We start from the raw sequence: 20754 nt of genomic DNA on the forward strand, positions 1-20754 counted from the left end.
AGTTGAGAAAACTTGTGGGAAACAATGGAACTTCCCAGTATTTTCCTTTTACTCTCCAGTGTATTCATTTCTTTCTTCGTTTTTCCTTTAGAACTTTATAGACTATCATTTCAAATGCCAAAAACAATGTAGTACTGCTCTTTTAAGCCTATATTTGGTGTAGTAAGTGATCAGGTTCTGAATACTCTTTTCTCTTTTGAGTTGGGAGAATAAAAAGTTTAATAAAGTTATTCTGAACATAGCATACTCTTCTTGCAGATCTTAAAAAATATTAACACTTTTATTCATATTTCTTTATATTTTTATATATATATATATATCCGATTTAACACGTATGTTTTTCTTTATGTCAGAGAAAGTAGTAATGACCCTATTACTCAACTACTTGGGAGAAGAATAGATAACCACGATCATACACAAGTGTCTATGATATGACAGTCATTGCAGAGTGTGAGCAGATAGGAAATAGACTTCTTTCTAACACGAAAGAGACATTTCCCATGTGAGAAGAACATAACTGTGGTTTTGAGAATTGTAATGTGCATCTTGTCCTTGGCATTTGCTTAATCTCTAGAAATACCTCATTAATGTTTCTTCTGTGCCTTTTTTGTTGCCTTAGTTACATTTTTAACTATTTTAGATCTTTAAAAAAAAAAACACATCTTGAACTTTGAAACTTAAGAAAGAATTCTACTGTGTGAAATTCTTTGATTAAGTAAATAATACCTTAACAGGATACAAGATTTTGAAACACTTTCATATATATATATATATATATATATATATATATATATATATCCTGCTTTCTAAAGTGTACAGTAGGAAATTCTTGTTTAAAATTATGCACTGAAGATACTCTAAGCATAATTTCAAAAAAGATAAGTAAATGCCAAAGATGAGAAGATTCTCAGTAACAGCCACTTCCATCTCGTCTCCGTGTTAATGTTGACGACGTCACATGGGTGTGAGTCATTTGATTTTTTCACTTCAAAGAGTAAATGTGACTGAACCTTTAATGTTTGTTACCTTTAAAATGTTTTGCTTTGTTTTTTTGTAAACAAAAACTTTTCTCATCCTCTATCCTTTTTTTGTATACCTCATTCTCAGGTAATCCTGAGTCTTTTCACTGCTATTCAGATGTGACTCAGGTTTGAGCTATGGAAATAGGTGGTTTGTGCATGTATATGTCTCGTGTGCACCGTGAAACCATCAGGCAAAGTGATTTTAAGGTAAAAATATTCATCAAAATGGAGCGATAGCCGTCATTTTGTTTCTCTTCCTCTGAAGAGAGAGACTGGCGTATCTAAATAGACTGAACAGTTTTCTGTTGTAGATGTTTCTTGTATCATTCACGTAAAATTGAAAGTAATTTCTGTTTCTTTGAACAGGATGGCGTGAGAGGGCATTTTCTTTTTGAGAAAAATGATCATTGTATCTTACAATGTAAAATTCAGTTGGTTATTTCAGGTATTTTGATCAGACATTTATAATCTAGTAATGTGATCTAGTATTGTCCCTCTGTATATGGCTTAATTATACCGTGCTTTTCATAATTCCTGGAATTAGAGGCACATACCTTTATAAAAGACAGCTTTGTACTGAATAAATTCTTGTCCTTGGGGGTGACAAGCACAGCTTTAATAAGAGAAAATAAGACATTTCTCTGTGGTAAGCAGTGTTTGGACCCGGTGTCTAAAATTGGGGTTAAGAGTCACAAGACCTGAACCGTACCTTTACAACCTGAGGACCTTACATGGACTGTGTAGTTATGAATGGAACACTAATACGGTCACATGGATTATTTTTAAATTAATTTTCAGTCAACCAAGTGACATACCACTTCATCCCTCTTGTTAAAAAGTACAGATAACACAGATACTCCTCCAACAACCAGACTCCAGTAGGAATGTCCATCCTGTGTAAAAATAGAGCTACATTGTACAATTATGGAGCGATTAAGTGTTCAGTATCCTCAGAGGAAAGCCTGTTCATTGTTTCTAGAAATATTTGTGTTTAAGTCAGAATGCCCTGGGCCAAGGAAAAACTTGAACTTCTCAAAGTTGAGGAGGAGGAGACCCACAGGACTGAGATTTTGGCCTGTGGCAAATCCCATGGATGGAGGAGCCTGGTGGGCTACAGTCCATGGGGTCGCTGAGGGTTGGACATGACTGAGTGACTTCACTTTCACTTTTCACTTTGATGCATTGGAGAAGGAAATGGCAACCCACTCCAGTGTTCTTGTCTGGAGAATCCCAGGGACGGGGCAGCCTCACACAGAGTCGGACGTGACTGAAGCAACTTAGCAGCAGCAGCAGCAGCAGAACAGGCTAGAACAGGTTGAAGTAGAGAGGGAAGGAACATTCTTGTCCAAGGAGACACTGAAGTTTGTACAACTTAATCTAGTTAAAGCCAAACCTATGTGAGACTTACTGTTACGAGAAGCTATCAGACTCAATATACATGCTCATGTGTACCTATCAAATAATTTCACCAGAACCACCAATAAATTTGAAATGGAAAAGATGCCTAATTCTTGCTTATTTGGTTATTCACCCACGTAATCCATACACTTGATGACTACCATTGTGCGTAAATGGCAAAGATTGTCCATTCCTTATTTCTCATGTTCTTATCCCTGGTTTACAGACTAGGAAACTGATAGAGAGTGTCAATAGCCTATCCCAAGGCCACACTGTTAGGAGAGAGAGGTGTGGGTTGGATGCTGTCATTCAGACAGGCTCTTTTCTTGGCATCATGCTTCTTTGGAGATCAGCTAAGATAAACAGTTTCTGGGATATACAAGTCCAGTGGTTTAATGCCTTTGACTCACTAAATGTCAGAAAAGTTTTGAATTCTCTTGGCATAAATTCATTACAATCTAATATCATTGTAATTTTCTGAACATCTTCTTTTTTATGACAGAAAAGACACTCCCTAAATGTTTAACCACAGACCCTGACTCAGCTCTGGCCCATCAGTTTAAACCCTCCCTGTCCATCAGTTGAATGTCAACTGGTGTTTCAGGCCTCAGGAAGCCCCATTAATAGCAGTGGGGAGTGTTTTAAACTCCCTTGACCTTAAAGTTAATGTAAAACAAACAAACAAAAAAACACAGTATCATTCTCAAAAGCTTCACCTTAATCTGCTCTTATAGTTTCAGCGTTCTGATAGCAATGTCTCAGGTTGTTTGGGGGTTTGTTTGTATTGTTGGAGCACTGAAAACTTCAATGAACCTGCAGAATTTGCTGACTGAGTGTCTGCCCTGTTTTTCCCTTTTTCTAGGTCTATTATTAGCAGAAGATTTTTCTGCATAGTTGGCACGCTGTACCTGTATCGGTGTATTACAATGTATGTAACCACACTCCCAGTGCCCGGTATGCATTTCAACTGCTCTCCGAAGGTAAAGCTTTCCTCGCTGTAATTTCCCATTTTGTTTTTTCTCATCCTGTTCAGGGGGTCCTTTGATTTAGGCCAGAGGTGAACATTTCTTTAGAAGCAACCCCCCTCGCCTTCATCTGGGAACATTACTGAGCAATACAGTTAGGTGACGCCACTCCTCAAAATTCCCAGACCCTGCCAGCGCTTCCCAGCTGGGGGAATATGTGGTCTACTTAGTTTGATGGGAGCAGTTCAGCTTTGTGTGTGGGTGTAGCTGTTTGGTTTCCTGCCAAACTTTTAAAATATCATTCGCTCCCTTGTTAACAGCTCCACAAGCCTTTATATGCTTTTGCCCTCTCTTAGATGGAAAGTTCAATTTCAGATAATATTTTTTCCTTCTTTCTATTAAGCCCTACAGTGGGGATCCAGAAGAGCAGAGCCAGAGACACTCTTCTTGTTTCCCTGCACCCTTTTGTTGTTGCTCTTTGCGACTCCGTGGACTGCAGCACGCCAGGCTTCCTTGTCCTTCACCATGTCCCAAAGTTTGCTCAAACTCATGTCCTCCACCCACCAAATAAGATCTCTCCTCCCTGGTGGGGCACTTCACTGTCCTGATCTTCTCTAGTAGCAAATAAGCTTTTCTTTAAAATAAACTATTCGTCTCTCACTGTCTCTACCTTCCCATCAGATTCACCTAACACTCCTTACCCCAGCCTCTGCCTTGGCATAATTTCAACTGGGAAGATCTTCCTAACTTTATGAAAGAATTAGCAGGAGATTTAGTTTTTAAAATGTTTAACTTCATGAAAGCTCTTCAGTGCAAAAAGAAGTAGAAGCAGCTCATTTCCTCAATCTGGGTGGGAGAAAATGTGGAATGCTGTGATTGTATGTTTGAAATGTTTGGAAGCATTTCTTTGTATCACACTTGTGCTAGTGAAACACCCTTTCAGTTTCATTCATTTGCCCTTGTGTTCCTTCCATAAGAGACATTCTTTTTGATAGAATCTTGGAAGAGGGCTGGAAAAAATCAGTCCCTTGAAAGAAGGATTTTTAAAGTGGTACTCTATCATTTGAAATTTTGGATTTGTTTAGGTTGCTTGCTTATTGTGGGTCCCCTTCCTTCCTAGACGTAACACATGTGCTCAGAGGTATCTCGTTTCTTACTCCACTCTTGCATTCTTGCTGCAATCTGTGTCTGTAACTAGAGAAGCCACCCTAGAGAAGGAATGGTCCCGAGGGTCCATTGTCTCCTTCAGCAGTACTGCCTCCCTGCACCCCCTTCTTGCTCTTCAGCCCTTCTAGAGAAAGCCAGGCTCATATCTTCTTTATCCTCAGTGAGAACTCTTTGGCGCTTGCCTGAAGCTCCTGACTCATAGGAAGTTTCTTGTTGTCACTGAGGATCCAGTGAAGTAGACTCCCTCGGTGAGGCTGGCTTGACAAGCAGTGTGTTTTCAGTAGTCAGCTGATTGATGGTTTAGTTCAATCCTTTAATATATATATATATATATATATAATCTGTGCATGGGAAGTTTTTCCACCAGGGAGCATGTCATACCAGTTTAGGTACAAGTGGAGTCTGGTCAAGCCCGTGTTGAAGATAGACCCAGCAGCAAGGAGTCGTGCTGTATAGCCTTTCTCCCAGATCCGGTTGCAGCCTGTTTCTTCTTAGGACCCCTGCGGCTCCACTAGTCACCAGCAAAGCCACTGTTGGTTAGCACTGGCACTTACATCTTGAGTCATCAGCAAGTCTAAACCAAGATCCGGCAGGTAAAAATAGATTGTGGGTTTTCTTGGTAAAGATAGAGGTTAACAGGAACTGTGTGCCCAACCAAACCCAAACATGTCACTTGCTTATCACGCTGCCAGAGACCCCAACTAGGGCCATCTTTCTGTGACAGTCTTCTGGACATTGGAGTCTTTAAAGTGAAGTATACAGGAGGGAGTGAAATGTTAGCAAAAATTATGAGTAAAAACTCATTAAATCTAATTCTTTTGTAGAACAGAACTCATGGAAGAATGGGTTCAAATGACAGTTTTTTATTCTGAAATTTTCCAACTGTGTCCCAAGGAAGAGAAACCAGTATAAGGAACCTTCATATACTAACACCCAGATTCAGTTCTTATCAAGATTTGCTTACATTTGCTTCATCTTACTTTCTTTTTTTCTTTTGAAGTATTTTAAAACAAATCCCAGACAATGTTACTTCATTGCTTCATTCACATTTAATATGCATCTAAATTTTTGGACATTTTAATTCTGTTGATACTTCAGCACAATTAACCGTAATTTTTTGGTACTGGCAAGTACTAGTTCATGGAATATCTTGATTGTCTTTAAAAATGCCCTTTTTAAAAAACAGTTTGTGTCAATTAGTGTAAATTAGGATCCAAAGACTGTATATAACATTTAGTTGTTCTGTTAAGTCTTTACATTCTAGAGCAGTTCTTTCTTCCCCACCCTGCTGCTAAGTCGCTTCAGTCGTGTCCGACTCTGTGTGACCCCATAGACGGCCTCCTACCAGGCTCCTCTGTCTCTGGGATTCTTCAGGCAAGAACACTGGAGTGGGTTGCCATTTCCTTCTCCAACACATGAAAGTGAAAAGTGAAAGGGAAGTCGCTCAGTCGTGTCTGACTCTTAGCGACCCCATGGACTACAGCCTACCAGGCTCCTCCATCCATGGGATTTTCCAGGCAAGAGTACTGGAGTGGGGTGCCATTGCCTTCTCTGCTTCCCCACCCTACCCTTTTTTAAATCCCATCAGTAACTGGTAGAGATCTAGCAGTTGTCCTGTAGAAGACACCACATTCTGGATTTGTCTGTTTGTTTCTTTGTAGTTCAATAAACTTCTTCCTCTCTCTTCCATATTTCCTCTAAATAGAAGCTGTCGTGGAGACTTGATTCAGTCACTTTAATTTTTTGGCGAGAACACTTCATGGGTAAACAAGGGTGATTTCTGAAGCTAGACAGAAGCGTTGGAAAAGGTCTTGAAGGCTTGGTGGTACCTCTTGGAGTCAGATCAAGCCTAAGAAATTGGAGGTCAGACAAGGGCCAGAATATCGCAGTGGGGAACAGTGTCCAAAGGGGATTGCTAGAGAGATCCCAGAGACCAGGTTTGCCTGCCTTGGAGCCATAGCTGGGGCTGGGTTAGTCAGAACAGAAATGAACCTTACTGAAAGTCATCCAATCCACTGTCTTGATATCCTCACCCCACCATCTTAATCAAATTCTGTCTGAACCTTTGCACAGAGAGGGAGTTATTACCTGTAACAGTGCAAACCTGCCCAGCAGTAGAAAGAGTGCTGGGGTCAGAGTGAGGGTGATGTCAGCCGGCGCGTGCTAGTTGTGTGGCAGTTGCGTCTGACATCTCAGAGCTTCGGTCCCTTTGTTGGCAAGACAGGGCTTACGACACTTTTTGTATCGTCATAAGGAATTGTGAGAGTGAAAGACGGAAGTGAATACACAGGGTCTGTCGCTGTAAAATGCTGTACGGAAGGAAGGAGGCTTTTGGTGTCGCTACCATGCTTTCACCCCTAGAGTGTGGTTCATCCCCTGAAAATGTACTTAACATGCATGAAGCACCTGCTGCAACTGAGGTGCTGGAGAGCAAGGGCGAGCAGTCGACGGAAGTCCCTGCCTTTGTGGAAAACGCCTGAAGACCACCTTAGCCAAACTTGCATCTTATATAATGTGGGAAATGCTGTTATCTGAGGGCCTTAAGCTAAGCCACTGGCCCTAGGGATAGAGAGGAGGAAACCAATCTAAGCAGCTGAATCAGTGCAGCTTCGCAATACATTTGATACAGGGAATGAGGAGAGAAAGGAAGGATTTCAAAGGTGACTTTAGATTAAACAAATAGAGATTGAGGTACTTGTGAGACATCTCACTGGTGGTATCCAGACCAATGAATAGTGTGCGTCTGAAGTTGAGAGTGGAATCAGTGCTAGAAATGAAATATTTGTGATTCATCATACCCTGGATGGGATGGATATGGATGAAAAGGCCAGAGACAGGACACAAAAGTACGAGGCTTCCAGAACTGGGTATCCCCTGACTTTAAACACCATCCAAGGCCTGTTGGCTGGTGGATACTCTTAATGATTATCAATTATCATTAAACTCCAAGGGTAGAGAGTTGATCTTTAGAATATGATTTCGTTTAACATAAGTGTGTGAACTTAAACTTGATTCTGTCATCATACAAAGCTCCATAATTAGTATATTTTAATTCTTCTCTTAATGCCCATTCTCAAAACGCATGGCTTCTAAGAAAAATGTTCCAACAGGTATACAGTATTAATTATGAACATCGTCCCTAGTGCTCATTCATTTGATGGCAGTGTTCTCTTTACTTCATAAAAATGTTACAGCTCAGGGAAGTAATTGTTCTGTGAAATGATGAGGTGAGGAAGAGGAGGCATGTCATCAAATACTCCTGTAACAGAGATGAGCTGCTGGGGCGTGGGAAGGGAAGGAGGCATTCCCTTCCTGGGTCAGGAGCTTCTGGGAGGCATTCGACTAGTGTCCCAGTATGTGATGTGCTGGGCTTAGGAGGTGGCCAAGTTTGTGACCCTTTGATTACCCCTTGTTAATTATCTCAACACAGCTTTTCTCCAAGGAGCATGTATCCAAACCAGAAAACATCCTCTTGTCATCTTTTCCAAGTTTCTAGGATTCCGTTTTTAAAAACAAACAAAAAAGCAGAAGCATTCTTCTGTGTCCTAAGACTTCTGTAAGAAAAAATGTTGCTGTTTTAGCAGACTCGTCAAGAAAAGGAAAAAAAAAATCCAAATCTACCCCAGGCCCCAGATATACGGATACACTAATGTTATTGAAAGAGAGGGTATAACTTATGCTGTTAATCACATGTGTTAATCGAGTGGCTGCGCTTTAAAGTGAGATTCACGTTGGTTCTGTTATTTGGTCTCCACGGTGACCTTAGATTTGAAAACCTTCAAAACGAGAGAGTTATGTTCCTGCCTGGGTACTTAGCTGGCTAGGGCCTTAATCTGACATGGTGTTTTCAGTGAAATAATTCTCTTGAACTGCAAAGATATGTCTTTTTATTTTTCCTTTCAACGTACATGAACATAGCCCACTGTTGGACAAGGATTATGTTTGGGTGTCATCCGAGAGTAATTGTTAAGCGGAACAATAAAATACACATATAATAACAGAGAGATCTTCGTATTCTTCACTGCCACTCTCAGCTTTTTGTGTGTGTGTGTGTGTTGCACAAATTAGAACGATCAAAGCACTCCTTCAGTTCACTGCTAAGCCACGGTGTAGTAATTCTCCCTCTCCCGGGTCTCTTTACTGGCATGTGTTCAGTCTTATAAGACACAGGATTCATTGCTTTTCAGGATTTTATTATCTTTTTAAGTTCTTTCCTGCTTTCTTAGGTAACGGCTTGAATGTTTGAAAGCTGCCCTCCTAGCTGCAAATTTTAATATTCTGATTAGCTTCTGCTAACCTTATCTGCATTTGAGAATATGGCTGGTGCTCTGTTACCAAAATAACTTTATGTCATCGCATTGAATTGTGTGGAATTTGAATTGTCACTGCTTGATTTTACCTGATGTTCTGCTTGCCTCCCAGTTTCTTTTTGTCAGTATAGTTTTCATTTTGTTCATTCTAATTTTTTTAAAAAAATTCTTGCTTATGATTTCTGATATCCTTCCCCATTCCAAGTCTCCTCATCACTTTCCTTTTTCTCTCTTCACTGTTCTGTTCCTTTTCAGGAATGAAACAGAAAAAATAAAGAAATGTACTAAGTCACACATTTTTTTCTTTAAAAAAAAAAAAAAAAGATGTTTTTTCCTCCATTTTAAAGAAACTCTTCAGTTGTTGCAGAGACATTGTAAAAAAAAAAAAATTTATACACTCTCCACCTTATGTTTCAATATATTTCTTAGTTCTTTATGCATATTTTTCTTGCATAGTTCTAATCATGCTTTCTCTGCAGTTATTCCTGTGTCATTATATTTAATGTTTGTTATATGCATTTTTACATGATCTTATAAACCTTCTAAATGGTTTTAGTTTATGAGAAGTCACTAGGGATTGTGAGGCAGAGAGAGTATAGATGACTTCTTTTCATAAACAAGCAGATTGCTGACTTCCATTTTTTTAAGATTCGTCCATTTATTTATCTATTTTTTGGCTGTGCTGGGTCTTCATGGCCGCATGCAGGCTTTCTCTAGTTGCTGCGAGCAGGTGGGCAGCTCTCTAGTTGTGCACAGACTTCTCATTGCAGTGGCTTCTCTTCTGAAACGCAGGCTCCAGGCATGTGGGTCGGTAGTTGCAGCTCCAGGGCTCTAGAACATGGGCTCAGTAGTTGTGGCACACGGGCTTAGTTGCTCCTTGGCATGTGGGATCTTCCTGGACCAAGGATGGAACAGATGTCCCTTGCATTGCAAGGCAGATTCTTAAGCACTGAACCACCAGCGAAGCCCAGATTGCTGATTTCTGAAAAAAGATTTCTAGAAGACTTGTCCTGTGTGGGGTAAACTTTGAGGGTACACAGATGTATCAGTCAGTCACAAAATATGAAGTGAAAGTTGCTCAGTTGTGTCTGACTCTTTGCAACCTCATGGACTATGCAGTCCATGGAATTCTCCAGGCCAGAGTACTGGAGTGGGTAGCTGTTCCCTTCTGCAAGGGATCTTCCCAACCCAGGGATTGAACCCAGGTCTCCCGCATTGCGGGTAGATTCCGCCAGCTGAGCCACCAGTAAAGCCCAAGAATACTGGAATGGGTAGCCTATCCCTTCTCCAGTGGATCTTCCCAACCCAGGAATCAAACCAGGGTCTCCTGAACTGCAGGCAGATTCTTTACCAGCTGAGCTACCATGGAAGCCCATATCAAACCAGTCAATCCTAAAGGAAATCAATCCTGAATGTTCATTGGAAGGACTGATGCTGAAGCTGAAGCTCCAGTACTTTGGCCACCTGATGTGAAGAGCTGACTCATTGGAAAAGACTCTGATGCTGGGAAAGATTGGGGACAAGAGGAGAAGGGGGTGACAGAGCATGAGATGGTTGGATGACATCACTGACTTGATGGGCATGAATTGGAGCAAACTCTGGGAGATAATGAAGGACAGGAAAGCCTGGTGTGCTGCAGTCCATGGGGTCGCAAAGAGTTGGACACAACTGAGTGACTGAACAATAACAAATGTATCAGACAAATGGGCATCCAGAAACCGTGAAAGACATGTAACATGTAAGATTACTCTCTGACTACAGTCCCCACTCTAACAGACGTTTGGAGCTCAGTTGCCATGGAAACAGGGAAGAAGGTGGCAAACTCTGCTGTGAGTGTTGGCTGCACTGAGGGGGTGCTGTCCGAGCCAAATCTGAAATGGATGAGAGGCAGTTGGCCAAGTGGAGTTGATTGCTAGGTGGAGAAAACAGAGAGGGTGTGAAAGGGAGTCTTAAGAACGCAGTAAAGTTAGACACACCTGGCATGTGATCCTGTGGGCTGCGTGGCCAGAGATTACGCCAGAGAGGGAAGTTGTGGGCAGATTTTCAGAGGTCTGGTCACTTTTTCCAAGGAGTCTGGCCACAGGAAGCCAAGAAAGGTTGAAGCAGGGAATCTGATGTGATGACATCTGTCTCTTAGAAAGCCATCTCTCCTATAATATGGAAAGTAAGCTATTTGGGAGGTGGGGAAGGAGGTAGACTTCGAGTAGTGCCAGTTTATGTGTACCTGTTTTCATGCCAGGTGTGATTCTAGATGTTTCTTCATTGCATTCTCACAGTCGTGAATGAGAGGAAGTTGCAGTTGGTCCAGAGATGCCAGACTTGCCTGTTGTCCTGCAGGTACTAAGTGGCAGAGGCAAGAAGTTCGGCCTTGTCTCTGTTCCTGGCACTTCACGTGAGGGAGACAGACGAGGCTGCTTTTGTGCAGTTTTTTTCTGAATTTAGAGAAGAGGAAGATCTAGACCAGGGCAGACATGGGGAAGGTGACAAAGGTTTCCTGCATGGCAGCGGCCATCTAGTGTGAAGAGAGAGAGCATTCGCCAAAGATATCCAAATGAGCTGCAGAGCTGACGCTGTGTGACTGCCTGAAGCGCGATCCACAGTACAGGCAGCTGGACGGCAGGGGTTTCATCCCAAGGAAGTTTCCAGATACTGCAGGTCAGTGGATTTGACTCAGAAGCCATAGACCTGCTCGAGAGACTCCCACAGGCCACGTGTGAGACAGTTTGAGCATCACAATGAAATCATGACAGTAATTATACATTAATAAGAAACATTGAAAAAATTAGTGATAAGGGAGAAGAAATTAACTACTAGATATTAAAGAAATACTGGAAATACTAGATATTAAAGAAATACTGGAAATAGCAAGTCTCCATTTTTCAAGCGCTATAGTAATATTTTAAACAAAAATCGTCCATAGATGCTAAAACCATTGGGTGAAAGATGGGGCACCACAATATTTAGATCATTTCAAAAAGTCACATACAGCTTGTTAATAACAAAGGGGCAAAGGTGTGTATTTGATTGAGAAGTCCGTCAGACATTCTGGCGGCCACCTGATAAACCAGCTGCGGGACAAGCGATACCAGACGTTCTTTGATTTGACACATTGGGTAGGGCACATCATTCTGTGTATGCCTGCCAATAGCATTGAACCTGGATTAAAACATAAGGAAACAATCCGATAAAACTAAGTGGAAGGGCATTCTATTAAAAAAAAACAACAACAAAACTAGATTGCACTCTTTAAAAATTGTCATTAAAAAGTGACTGAGAAACTGTTGTAGAACAAGAAAATTCAAGAGGGCGACAGGTACCCTCTATTCATCTCCTCTGATTGGATCCTAGATTTGGGGGGACGCTATACAGGACACTGTTGAAACTGTGGGGGAGTCTGAATAAGGATGTGTGTGAACCCCAGTGGTATTGTATCACTGTTAAGTTTCATGAGTGTGATTATAGAAGAAAATCTCCTTGTTGGCACCTTTAAAGGTGAAGTGTCATAAATATTCAACTTAATTCTCATGAGGCCCAGGGGAAAAACTAGGAGAAAGAGGAGAAGCAAATGTGGCAAACCATGATAATTGATGAGTCTGAGTGAAGAGTCTAAGGATGTTCATTCTTTTCTTTAGATTTACACATTTTCAAAGCAAATATCTGAGGGAATATTTTTTCACTTCATGACCAGGTAGGCTAAAGGACCTAAGTGATAATTTTTGTTGAAGGGAAATATTACCTGACTGACATAATGGAATTTCTTTAATGTGGCAAATAAGTATCTGGATAAATGGAAATCCATAGCTGATGTTTGTTTAAGATTTTATGAAGCTTTTGGTAAGTCTCATTACTGACGGCCATGACAAAATTCTTTACGTTTTTTTCCTGGGGAAAAAGGAGGCTGATTGAGGATTAGTGTTTCACTGCTTGCAATTATTTCAAATGGGCTTCCTGGTGGCTCAGGGGTAAAGAATCTGCCTGCAGTGCAGGAGACACAGGCTTGATCCCTGGATCAGGAAGATCCCCTGGAGAAGGAAATGGCAAACTATTCCAGTATTCTTTCCTGGAGGATCCCATCGACAGAGGAGCCTGGCAGGCTACAGTCCATGGGGGTCACTAAAGAATCAGTCACAACTTAGTGACTAAACAACAAATAAATTATTTAAAGACCCCCTCCCCACCTGGCCTAGCCAGCGTAGGAACTGGTGGTTATATTGGATAATGGGGCAGAAACAAACCCCTCAGAACTTAGTGGAGGGAAAGTGTTTTTTCAGAGTTATATGTCTGGGTTCTAATAGGACAGGCATAGGGGACTCTCCCTACTTCAGATCATTTGAGGTGATATAATATTTGCAGATGAAACAAAATCTTTCCAGGGGTGAAACTAAGTCTTTCAGATTACCATCTGAGGAAGAATTCATAAAAGTGATCACAGATGAACATGCATGAGGCCTCTGTATTTAAAAAGAACAATCCAAATTTCACTTTTTGGCTTCTAGGCATTGAGTTCTCACTTAAGGAACCCCTCGCCAAAAAGATGGACCTAACACGGACATTGTAATGCTGTCTGATATCGTATAGCTCTTTATAATTTTGGCAATCACTTTTGCAAACATTATCTCCGTTTGATGGTGAGGGTTGAGGGTGAGGAGGTAGTGTTGTCACCATTTAACAGATGAGAGAACTGGGGCTAGAGTGGATAAAATGGTTTATCCAGAGCCACCTGGATAGCTGGCCCCAAACTGGACTATGCTCCTTGTCATTCTTTTTGTTTGTTTTGTTTTAATTGGAGGATTCTTGCTTTACGGTATTGTGCGGGTTTCTGCCGTGCATCAACAGCCACGTGTCCCCTCCCTCTTCAGCCTCCCTCCCATGCCCCCCAACCCCTATAGGTTGTCACAGAGCACCGGGCTGAGCTCCCTGCATCACACGCAAATATGAAAGTAAACTTCAAGATCTTTGGAGCCTTCCTCCAATACAGCACAATATAAAGCAAGGAAAGTTAAAATCAAACTGAAAACACCTTGTTTAAGAAGGCAGAAGATACGCAATTTGTTTGTGAAGGATTCCTATGAAAATAACTTTTATAAATGAGAAGTCTGATTTAAGTGGAAAAGCAATGAGAAATCTTTAGTGAATAAGGAACAAAGTTTTTAAACTATTCAGCTATGTTTAATGGCACGTGTAAAATAAAGCCTGCCTAGCTGATTTTTCAGGGCTGCTGTAAGATGAGGCATTGGTAAGAGGCAATGATTATATTAAAAAGCATTTCCCCTCTTGAGCACTCACTTTCAGCCCGCCCTTCAAGTTACACCAAAGCCCTGGAATCGTGCATTGTTGTTTGATGAGTTTGGGTTCCAGGTTCTCCCTCTCCTGCCAGGAGGTGGTGAAGCATTAAGTGTAAGTGCTGGCTTTTCAGATGTGGTTAAGAGATAGGCAAGTATACAAGGCCATCTGCACAATGAATGGTGTTAACAGCCCATTACTAGAGAGCTGTGTACTCAGCATTGAAAACATACTTGGGGGAAACCTGTGTTTAGTAACCAAAGGCTCACTGGTTCGAACCCCTCTGGAGTGGTCTTTCTCATTCAGAGGCCTCTCCCTCTGCCTTCTGCTCTCAGTTCCCATGTCCTGTATTGCTTAAGTGCTTTGGCCAGTTTACTTAATTTCTTGACCATTTATTAGAAGTCAAAGAAAACTGCTTTGTTTTTCCTGAAAAGTGATTTTCCTCTGACCCCGGGAGACATAAGCATGTAGATACAAGACCTTGTCACAGCTTTGAAGTGCCCACTGGGAAAGTGCTTGTGTGAACGTCCCCCAAATAGCTGTGCTTTCAGAAATGAACACTTGAAAGCCTCCTGGTGGGGAGGTTACAGCTCCAGGGATACTCCACCCTCTTTCCCACTGAACACAACCCAACACAGGCCGTGATGTCTGGAGCAGCTCTTTGATGACTCTGGAAAATGGTAGGGGCAGAGTGGAGAAGGGAACTGAAATGAGAAGTGAGAAGTAAGGAGAATCCAGCTGGGAGTCGCCTGTTTTTGTTGCTCCTGCTTCTTCCTCTTCCCCTTCCCCTTTCTCCCCTCCTCCCTCTTCCTCCTTTTCCCTCCTCTCTCTTCCCCCTTCCCTTTCCCCCTCCTCTTCTGTCCTTCTCCTCCCCTCCTCCTCCTCTTCTGTTTTCGTCTCATATCTCCTGCCTATACTCAGAAGCAGCCTACATCTCAGAACTGCACAACTCCAGGGGAATTGAATGGAAGTTAACCTTGGGGCAGAGACTAGGAGAATTTCTACCAATTCCCATGCAAACCGTGCTAGCATGGAGTGTGTACATCCTAGACTTCTTCTGTGTATGTTGTTTTTACAGTGATACTTATACCAAACATTTTGTTTTGTTTTTTTCCTCTTGGTAGAAGAAAGTATTTATGATATTTTACTTACTACATGGTCACTGTATACTTACTTTTGAATAATTTATTTAAGTTATAATTATGGCCTAGTTCAGTGCGTTTGAATTGCTATAGTATACTTCTGAAGTACTTCAGCTTCTGGTTCATTAGGTCCTGAGAGGGTACAGACACACCTCATTTTATTGAACTTCACTTTGGTAGACTTTACAAATACTGCAGTTCTTAGAAGCTGAAAGTTTGTGGCAATTCTGGGTTGAAGAAGTCTGTCAGCATCATTTTGCAACATCACCTGCTCACTTCGTGTCTGTGTCATGTTTTGGTAGTTCGCACGATTTTTTAACTTCCTGTGTTTGTTATGTGCTTTGTGGCCAGTGATCTTCGATGTTACCACTTGCTGAAGGCTCAGATGATAGTTGGCATTTTTAGCAATAAAGTATTTTATAATTCAGGCCTGTTTTTTAGATATAATGCTATTGCACACTTAATAGACTACAATATAGTGTAATGTAACTTTTTATGCACTGAAAACATAAAAATTAGTGAAATTGACTGAACTGGAATATTCACTTTATTGTGGGGTCTGAACCCAAAATGTCCCCAAGGTCTGTCTGTAATCACAGCCACCTCCTGGAGTTGCCAGTACTCCCTTGGCCCAGATTCTGAATAGCAAGGGAACAGTTATTTAATAATTCCCATTTAGGTTGTTTCCAGTTTGTTGCTTTTATAAATGCTGTTTTTCATAAAGGTTTTCTTCCTATTCCGTATCATTTCTGGGAGGTAGATTCCTAGAAGCAGTTAAGCACTGACTCACACACAAGTCTTGGCTGTTTGGATTGCTGGTCAACATTGATGATTATTTTTGCAGAGGATTTTTGCCAGTTGTAATAAATATATTATTCCCCAGGTTGATGATGAGCAAATTGAGGCTGAGAATGGTTCGGCTGCCCAGGATCAAACACCTGATGGGTAGAAGAGCCATGATTTTAGCCCAGCCTGTCTGCTTCAGAAGCCACCCTGCCTGTTCTCTGCATACTGGCTGGCTGGCTGGCTGCTGCAGCCACCACATTCGTTCCCTCCTCTTAAAGGAGCCTTTTTGAGAAGATCAGTGACATCGCCTGTGCCGCACAGTTGGCTCTTTCCTTAGCCTTCCTAATTCGATATAGAAAAGAATGAGCTCCTCTTAATGTTAATTTTTATTTCTATTTGTTTGACAGAGCCCGGGCCTTCAGCTGGTCACATCCTCTGTCCTTTGATAAATGTTAGTTCCTAGATGGTCTTATTTTACTTGATTGATATGTGCTGTGTACGTGATAAAGATGTTAACTTGTTTCTATTCCAGTTGTTTTGTAATTTGTCTTATAGTTTATTTGCTTTTCTAAAGCATAATTAAACATTTTAATGTAGCTATAACTATCCATTTTCTTTTCCTGTTGCTCTCTGAGCTTAAGAGATTTCCCCCTTACAGAGGCTTGACAATCATAGATAGATATTTTTAAAAAGAAAGCATACATAGAGGTATTAAGGGTACTTGTAAGAAATGCAGCAGTTTGGGGCTGTTTTTCCTCAAGGCCATGTTTACCTCATAATCTCTCCCTCTTTTCCTTTTCATACAGTTTCCCCACAGACATTTTCCTGTGAAAATGGGAGGGCAGATTTTGGGAGGGATGGTGCTCAAGGATGTGATTTATAGTTTTCAGAACACAGAGGGAGTTTGGGAAGGACAATTTGAAATAATGTAAAATGAAAAATTCCCTAAGCATTTTTTACCATAATTTTCTACTGTATATTATTCATTCCTATGATAAGCTTTATCATAGCAATCATAAGCTTTATGTTAAGCTTTCAACATAAAACTTTCAGAAAATTTTTATCATGTTTATACATGCATGTAATCTAAGAAACAAAATTGTGTTACACTACTTATTATGGCAAACAGTAGTCCCCAGCCCTTACCCTAACCCTATTCCTCTATTCCAACCCTCTTTCCTACTTTCTTGCAACTCTTTTTAACTCAATCTCATGGTATTAATATTTACCTTCATTTCCCTTTTTACAGGATTTTTTGTGTATGTGCTTATCCTCGGGTGTCTAAGTGACATGGCAATGCTGTTTCTGTATCATTTCTAATACAAGCAGTTACCCACTTCCTGCTGGTGAAGGTCAGGATTTAGAGCCCTGTCGCTCTACATCCCCACATCCACCAGCTTGCATGCATTCAGTGCCTTTTCCTTGCCTTCTTTCCCTCCCCAACCAGCCCACTACCAGAGTTAATGCTTCTTACCTTATCTCCCCAGTGTAGTTTTCTGTCTTTGGTTTAACTGAATATTCAGTACTTACATTATTATAGTTTTGTAAATGCTATTCATAGCCTAGTCATATACTTTCCTATAATTACTTTTCCTTTCCATCACAATATTTTGTTTCCTACAGAGTTGGTAATTGCCTTGCTTTTTGTTCCGTTAGTTTTCTGTGTACTTATTCCTCCCACCCCCAACCCACGTTATGACTCAGTCCAGCCACAGGACTGGGTGTCCTGTTAGGGAGGGCTCCCTCTCTAGGCCGGAGCTCTCAGTCCTCCCTTTCTTAGCATCCTAGCAAATCCCATTTCTTCTTTTTTCTGTTTACTCCTTTGCTTTGTAGAATGTATATTATGTAATTTCCTGCAAGAAGAGTCATAGGTGATAAATGTTTTGAAATCTTGTATATGTGAAATGGCTTTAGTTTATCTATCCTTGATCTGTTCTTTAAGTTTATGCTCAGTTAATCATGGGGCTTCCCTGGTGACTCAGTCGCTAAAGAATCAGCCTACAGTGCAGGAGATGAGAGTTTGATCCCTGGGTCAGAAAGACCCCAAGGAGAAAGGAAATGGCAACTCACTCCAGTATTCTTGCCTGGGGAAGCCAATGGATTCCTGGCAGGCTGCAGGCTACAGTATATGGGGTGGCGAAAGAGTCGGACATGACTTAGCAACTGCAGCACCATCACCACAGTTAATGATATGGCTGGGAATAGAATTCTAAGTTGAAAATCATTTTCCCTCAGAATTTGGAGGCATTTTTCTGAAGCCTTTTCTTTCCTTTTACTGCTTTTGAAAAAGCCTGATTCTTGATCTTTCGTGTGAAGCTTGTTTTTGATCTCTGGCTGCTTTATGGTCTCTTGTTAACCCCAAGTTTCTGAAGTTCCTAACACAGCTGAGTTTAGCTGTGTTATCTGTTTGCTTCTATCGAGCCGGGCTTTCATTGATCCCATGCAGTTTAGAAATCCATTTCCTCTATGTGATATGTTCAATATGACATCCTTAACTAGAAATCTTGATCTGTTTTTAAAAGGGAAATTATAATAAAACATGCTTCCCAGAGCCTGAAATATTATCATTTAAATGTCAGAAGGGGATTATGGTCATTAAATTGGCTAACCAGAATTTAAGAGAGTGTTGACAAACATAGAATGCAGATAGTCATGCATTTCATTTGCCAGAGCAAATAAAAGCTTCAGTGAATAAGTTGTTCTTGCCATTGATTGCTCTAGTATCCAGTCTTTCAGAGAAAGACAGATTTATTTATAAACTTTTATTAAAAGGAAAAACATACACTTCTGTTTTTCTGGGCTCCAAAATCACTGCAGGTGGTGACTGCAGCCATGAAATTAAAAGACGCTTACTCCTTGGAAGGAAAGTTATGACCAACCTAGACAGCATATTCAAAAGCTGAGACATTACTTTGCCAACAAAGGTCCGTCTAGTCAAGGCTATGGTTTTTCCAGTAGTCATGAAGCTTCAGTACTTTGGCCACCTCATGCGAAGAGTTGACTCATTGGAAAAGACTCTGATGCTGGGAGGGATTGGGGGCAGGAGGAGAAGGGGATGGCAGAGGATGAGATGGTTGGATGACATCACCGACTCAATCATCATGAGTTTGGATAAACTCGTGGGAGTTATTGATGGACAGGGAGGCCTGGCATGCTTCGGTTCATGGGGTTGCAAAGAGTCGGACACGTCTGAGCGACTGAACTGCACTACCCACATAATTTCAGAAGGTTGAAAGTACATTCTACTCAGTCCCTAGCTTTAGTTTGGTCCCCTAAAATCACATACCCCCCAAAATTCATTTATTTGATTTTCCAGTCTCCACGTGCTTTAGCTATGAAATCAGCAGAACATTTGTCCTCTAGGCCAAGGGTCCCCAGCCTCCGCGATCTAGTGCCTGATGGTCTTAGGTGGAGCTGATGTAATATAATAGAAATAAAATACACAATAAATGTAATGTGTGTGAATTATCCTGGTACCATCCCCATCCCTAGTCCAGGGAAAAACTGTCTTCCATGAACTTGGTCCCTGGTGCCAAAAAGGTCGGGGACTGCTGCCCTAGGCCAAGTGTGTGAAATAGATCTTTAAATTTTTCTCAGAGTTTTCCCCCCAAATGTCAGTTAAGGTAGTAAGTTAGTCAATGTTTACAGTATAAAGAAAAATATTTAGTAACTAACCATGACATGGTTGGATGGCATCACCAACTCGATTTACATGAGTTTGAGCAGGCTTCAGGAGTTGGTGATGGACAGGGAAGCCTGGAGTGCTACAGTCCATGGGGTCACAAAGTTGGACATGACTAAACAACTGAACTGAACCATCTGCTAACACTTGCTGTAAAAAGAGCTGACATCTAAGGAAAGCTCTGAAGCTGCATGCTTCATCTCTAGGACCACACTCTTCTGGGGGCCATTGAAACAGCAGTGAATGTTGAGCAGGCACACTTCATTGGGGGGTGGGGTGGATTTTACACGTCCTAATGTAAATTTATAAAGGAAAAACACTCCAGTGTGTCTCCTGTCGTCTCAAATCCCCTGCTGAATACTTCTGTAACTAGATGTATGGGTTTTTATCTCCAAACAAGCAACTGTCTCTATATAAGTCCATTTTGGCACTCTCTACCTGGAAATAGATCCCACAGGCTAAAGGCTCAGTCTCACACCAAGTGCCTTCCCCTACCCCACTTCAGAATGCTAATTGCTGGTTCAGATGGTTGCCTGTACTGCTTATCAGCTAGTTGTAAATCGGAGGTTCCTGTGACCCCCTCCTTGGAGTCAGTTAATTTGCTAGGGCTGCTCACAGAACTCAGGAAAACATGTTACTTATTAGTTGAGCAGTTTTGTTATAAAAGAGTATAACTTAGGACCAGTCACATGGAAGAGACATGTAGGGTAAGGTATCTGGGAAGGAGTGTGTACTGCACTCCCCACATCTTCACATGTGCACCAGCCTAGAAACTCTCCAAACCCCCATCCTTTTAGATGTCTGTGGAGGCTTCATTATATAGCCATGGTTGATTAAATCATAGGCCATTGGTGATTCACTCAGCCCCCAGCATCTTTCCCCTCTTTGGAGGTGGGAGGAAGTGGGAATGAGACTCTAACCCTCTAGTCACCTGGTTGGTTCTCCTGGCAATCACCCCCTATCTTTCGGGACTTTCCAAAAGTCACTTTAAACTCAGAA

The 20754-nt window shown here is 41.3% G+C and overlaps 1 protein-coding gene across 22 annotated transcripts in view; it reads left to right on the forward strand.

Moving 5' to 3' along the window:
* The window catches only part of SGMS1 (sphingomyelin synthase 1), a 324117-nt gene that overhangs the window by 296582 nt on the left and 6781 nt on the right, over positions 1-20754 (forward strand). For all 22 annotated transcript variants that reach the window (XM_027528939.1, XM_027528943.1, XM_027528946.1 and 19 more), the window contains one exon: positions 3283-3400. In XM_027528939.1, coding sequence (XP_027384740.1) covers positions 3283-3400 — 118 coding nt within the window. The remainder of the gene's footprint in view (positions 1-3282; positions 3401-20754) is intronic.

The sequence above is a fragment of the Bos indicus x Bos taurus genome, chromosome 26 (assembly GCF_003369695.1).
Source record: "Bos indicus x Bos taurus breed Angus x Brahman F1 hybrid chromosome 26, Bos_hybrid_MaternalHap_v2.0, whole genome shotgun sequence".
Classification (NCBI taxonomy): domain Eukaryota; kingdom Metazoa; phylum Chordata; class Mammalia; order Artiodactyla; family Bovidae; genus Bos; species Bos indicus x Bos taurus.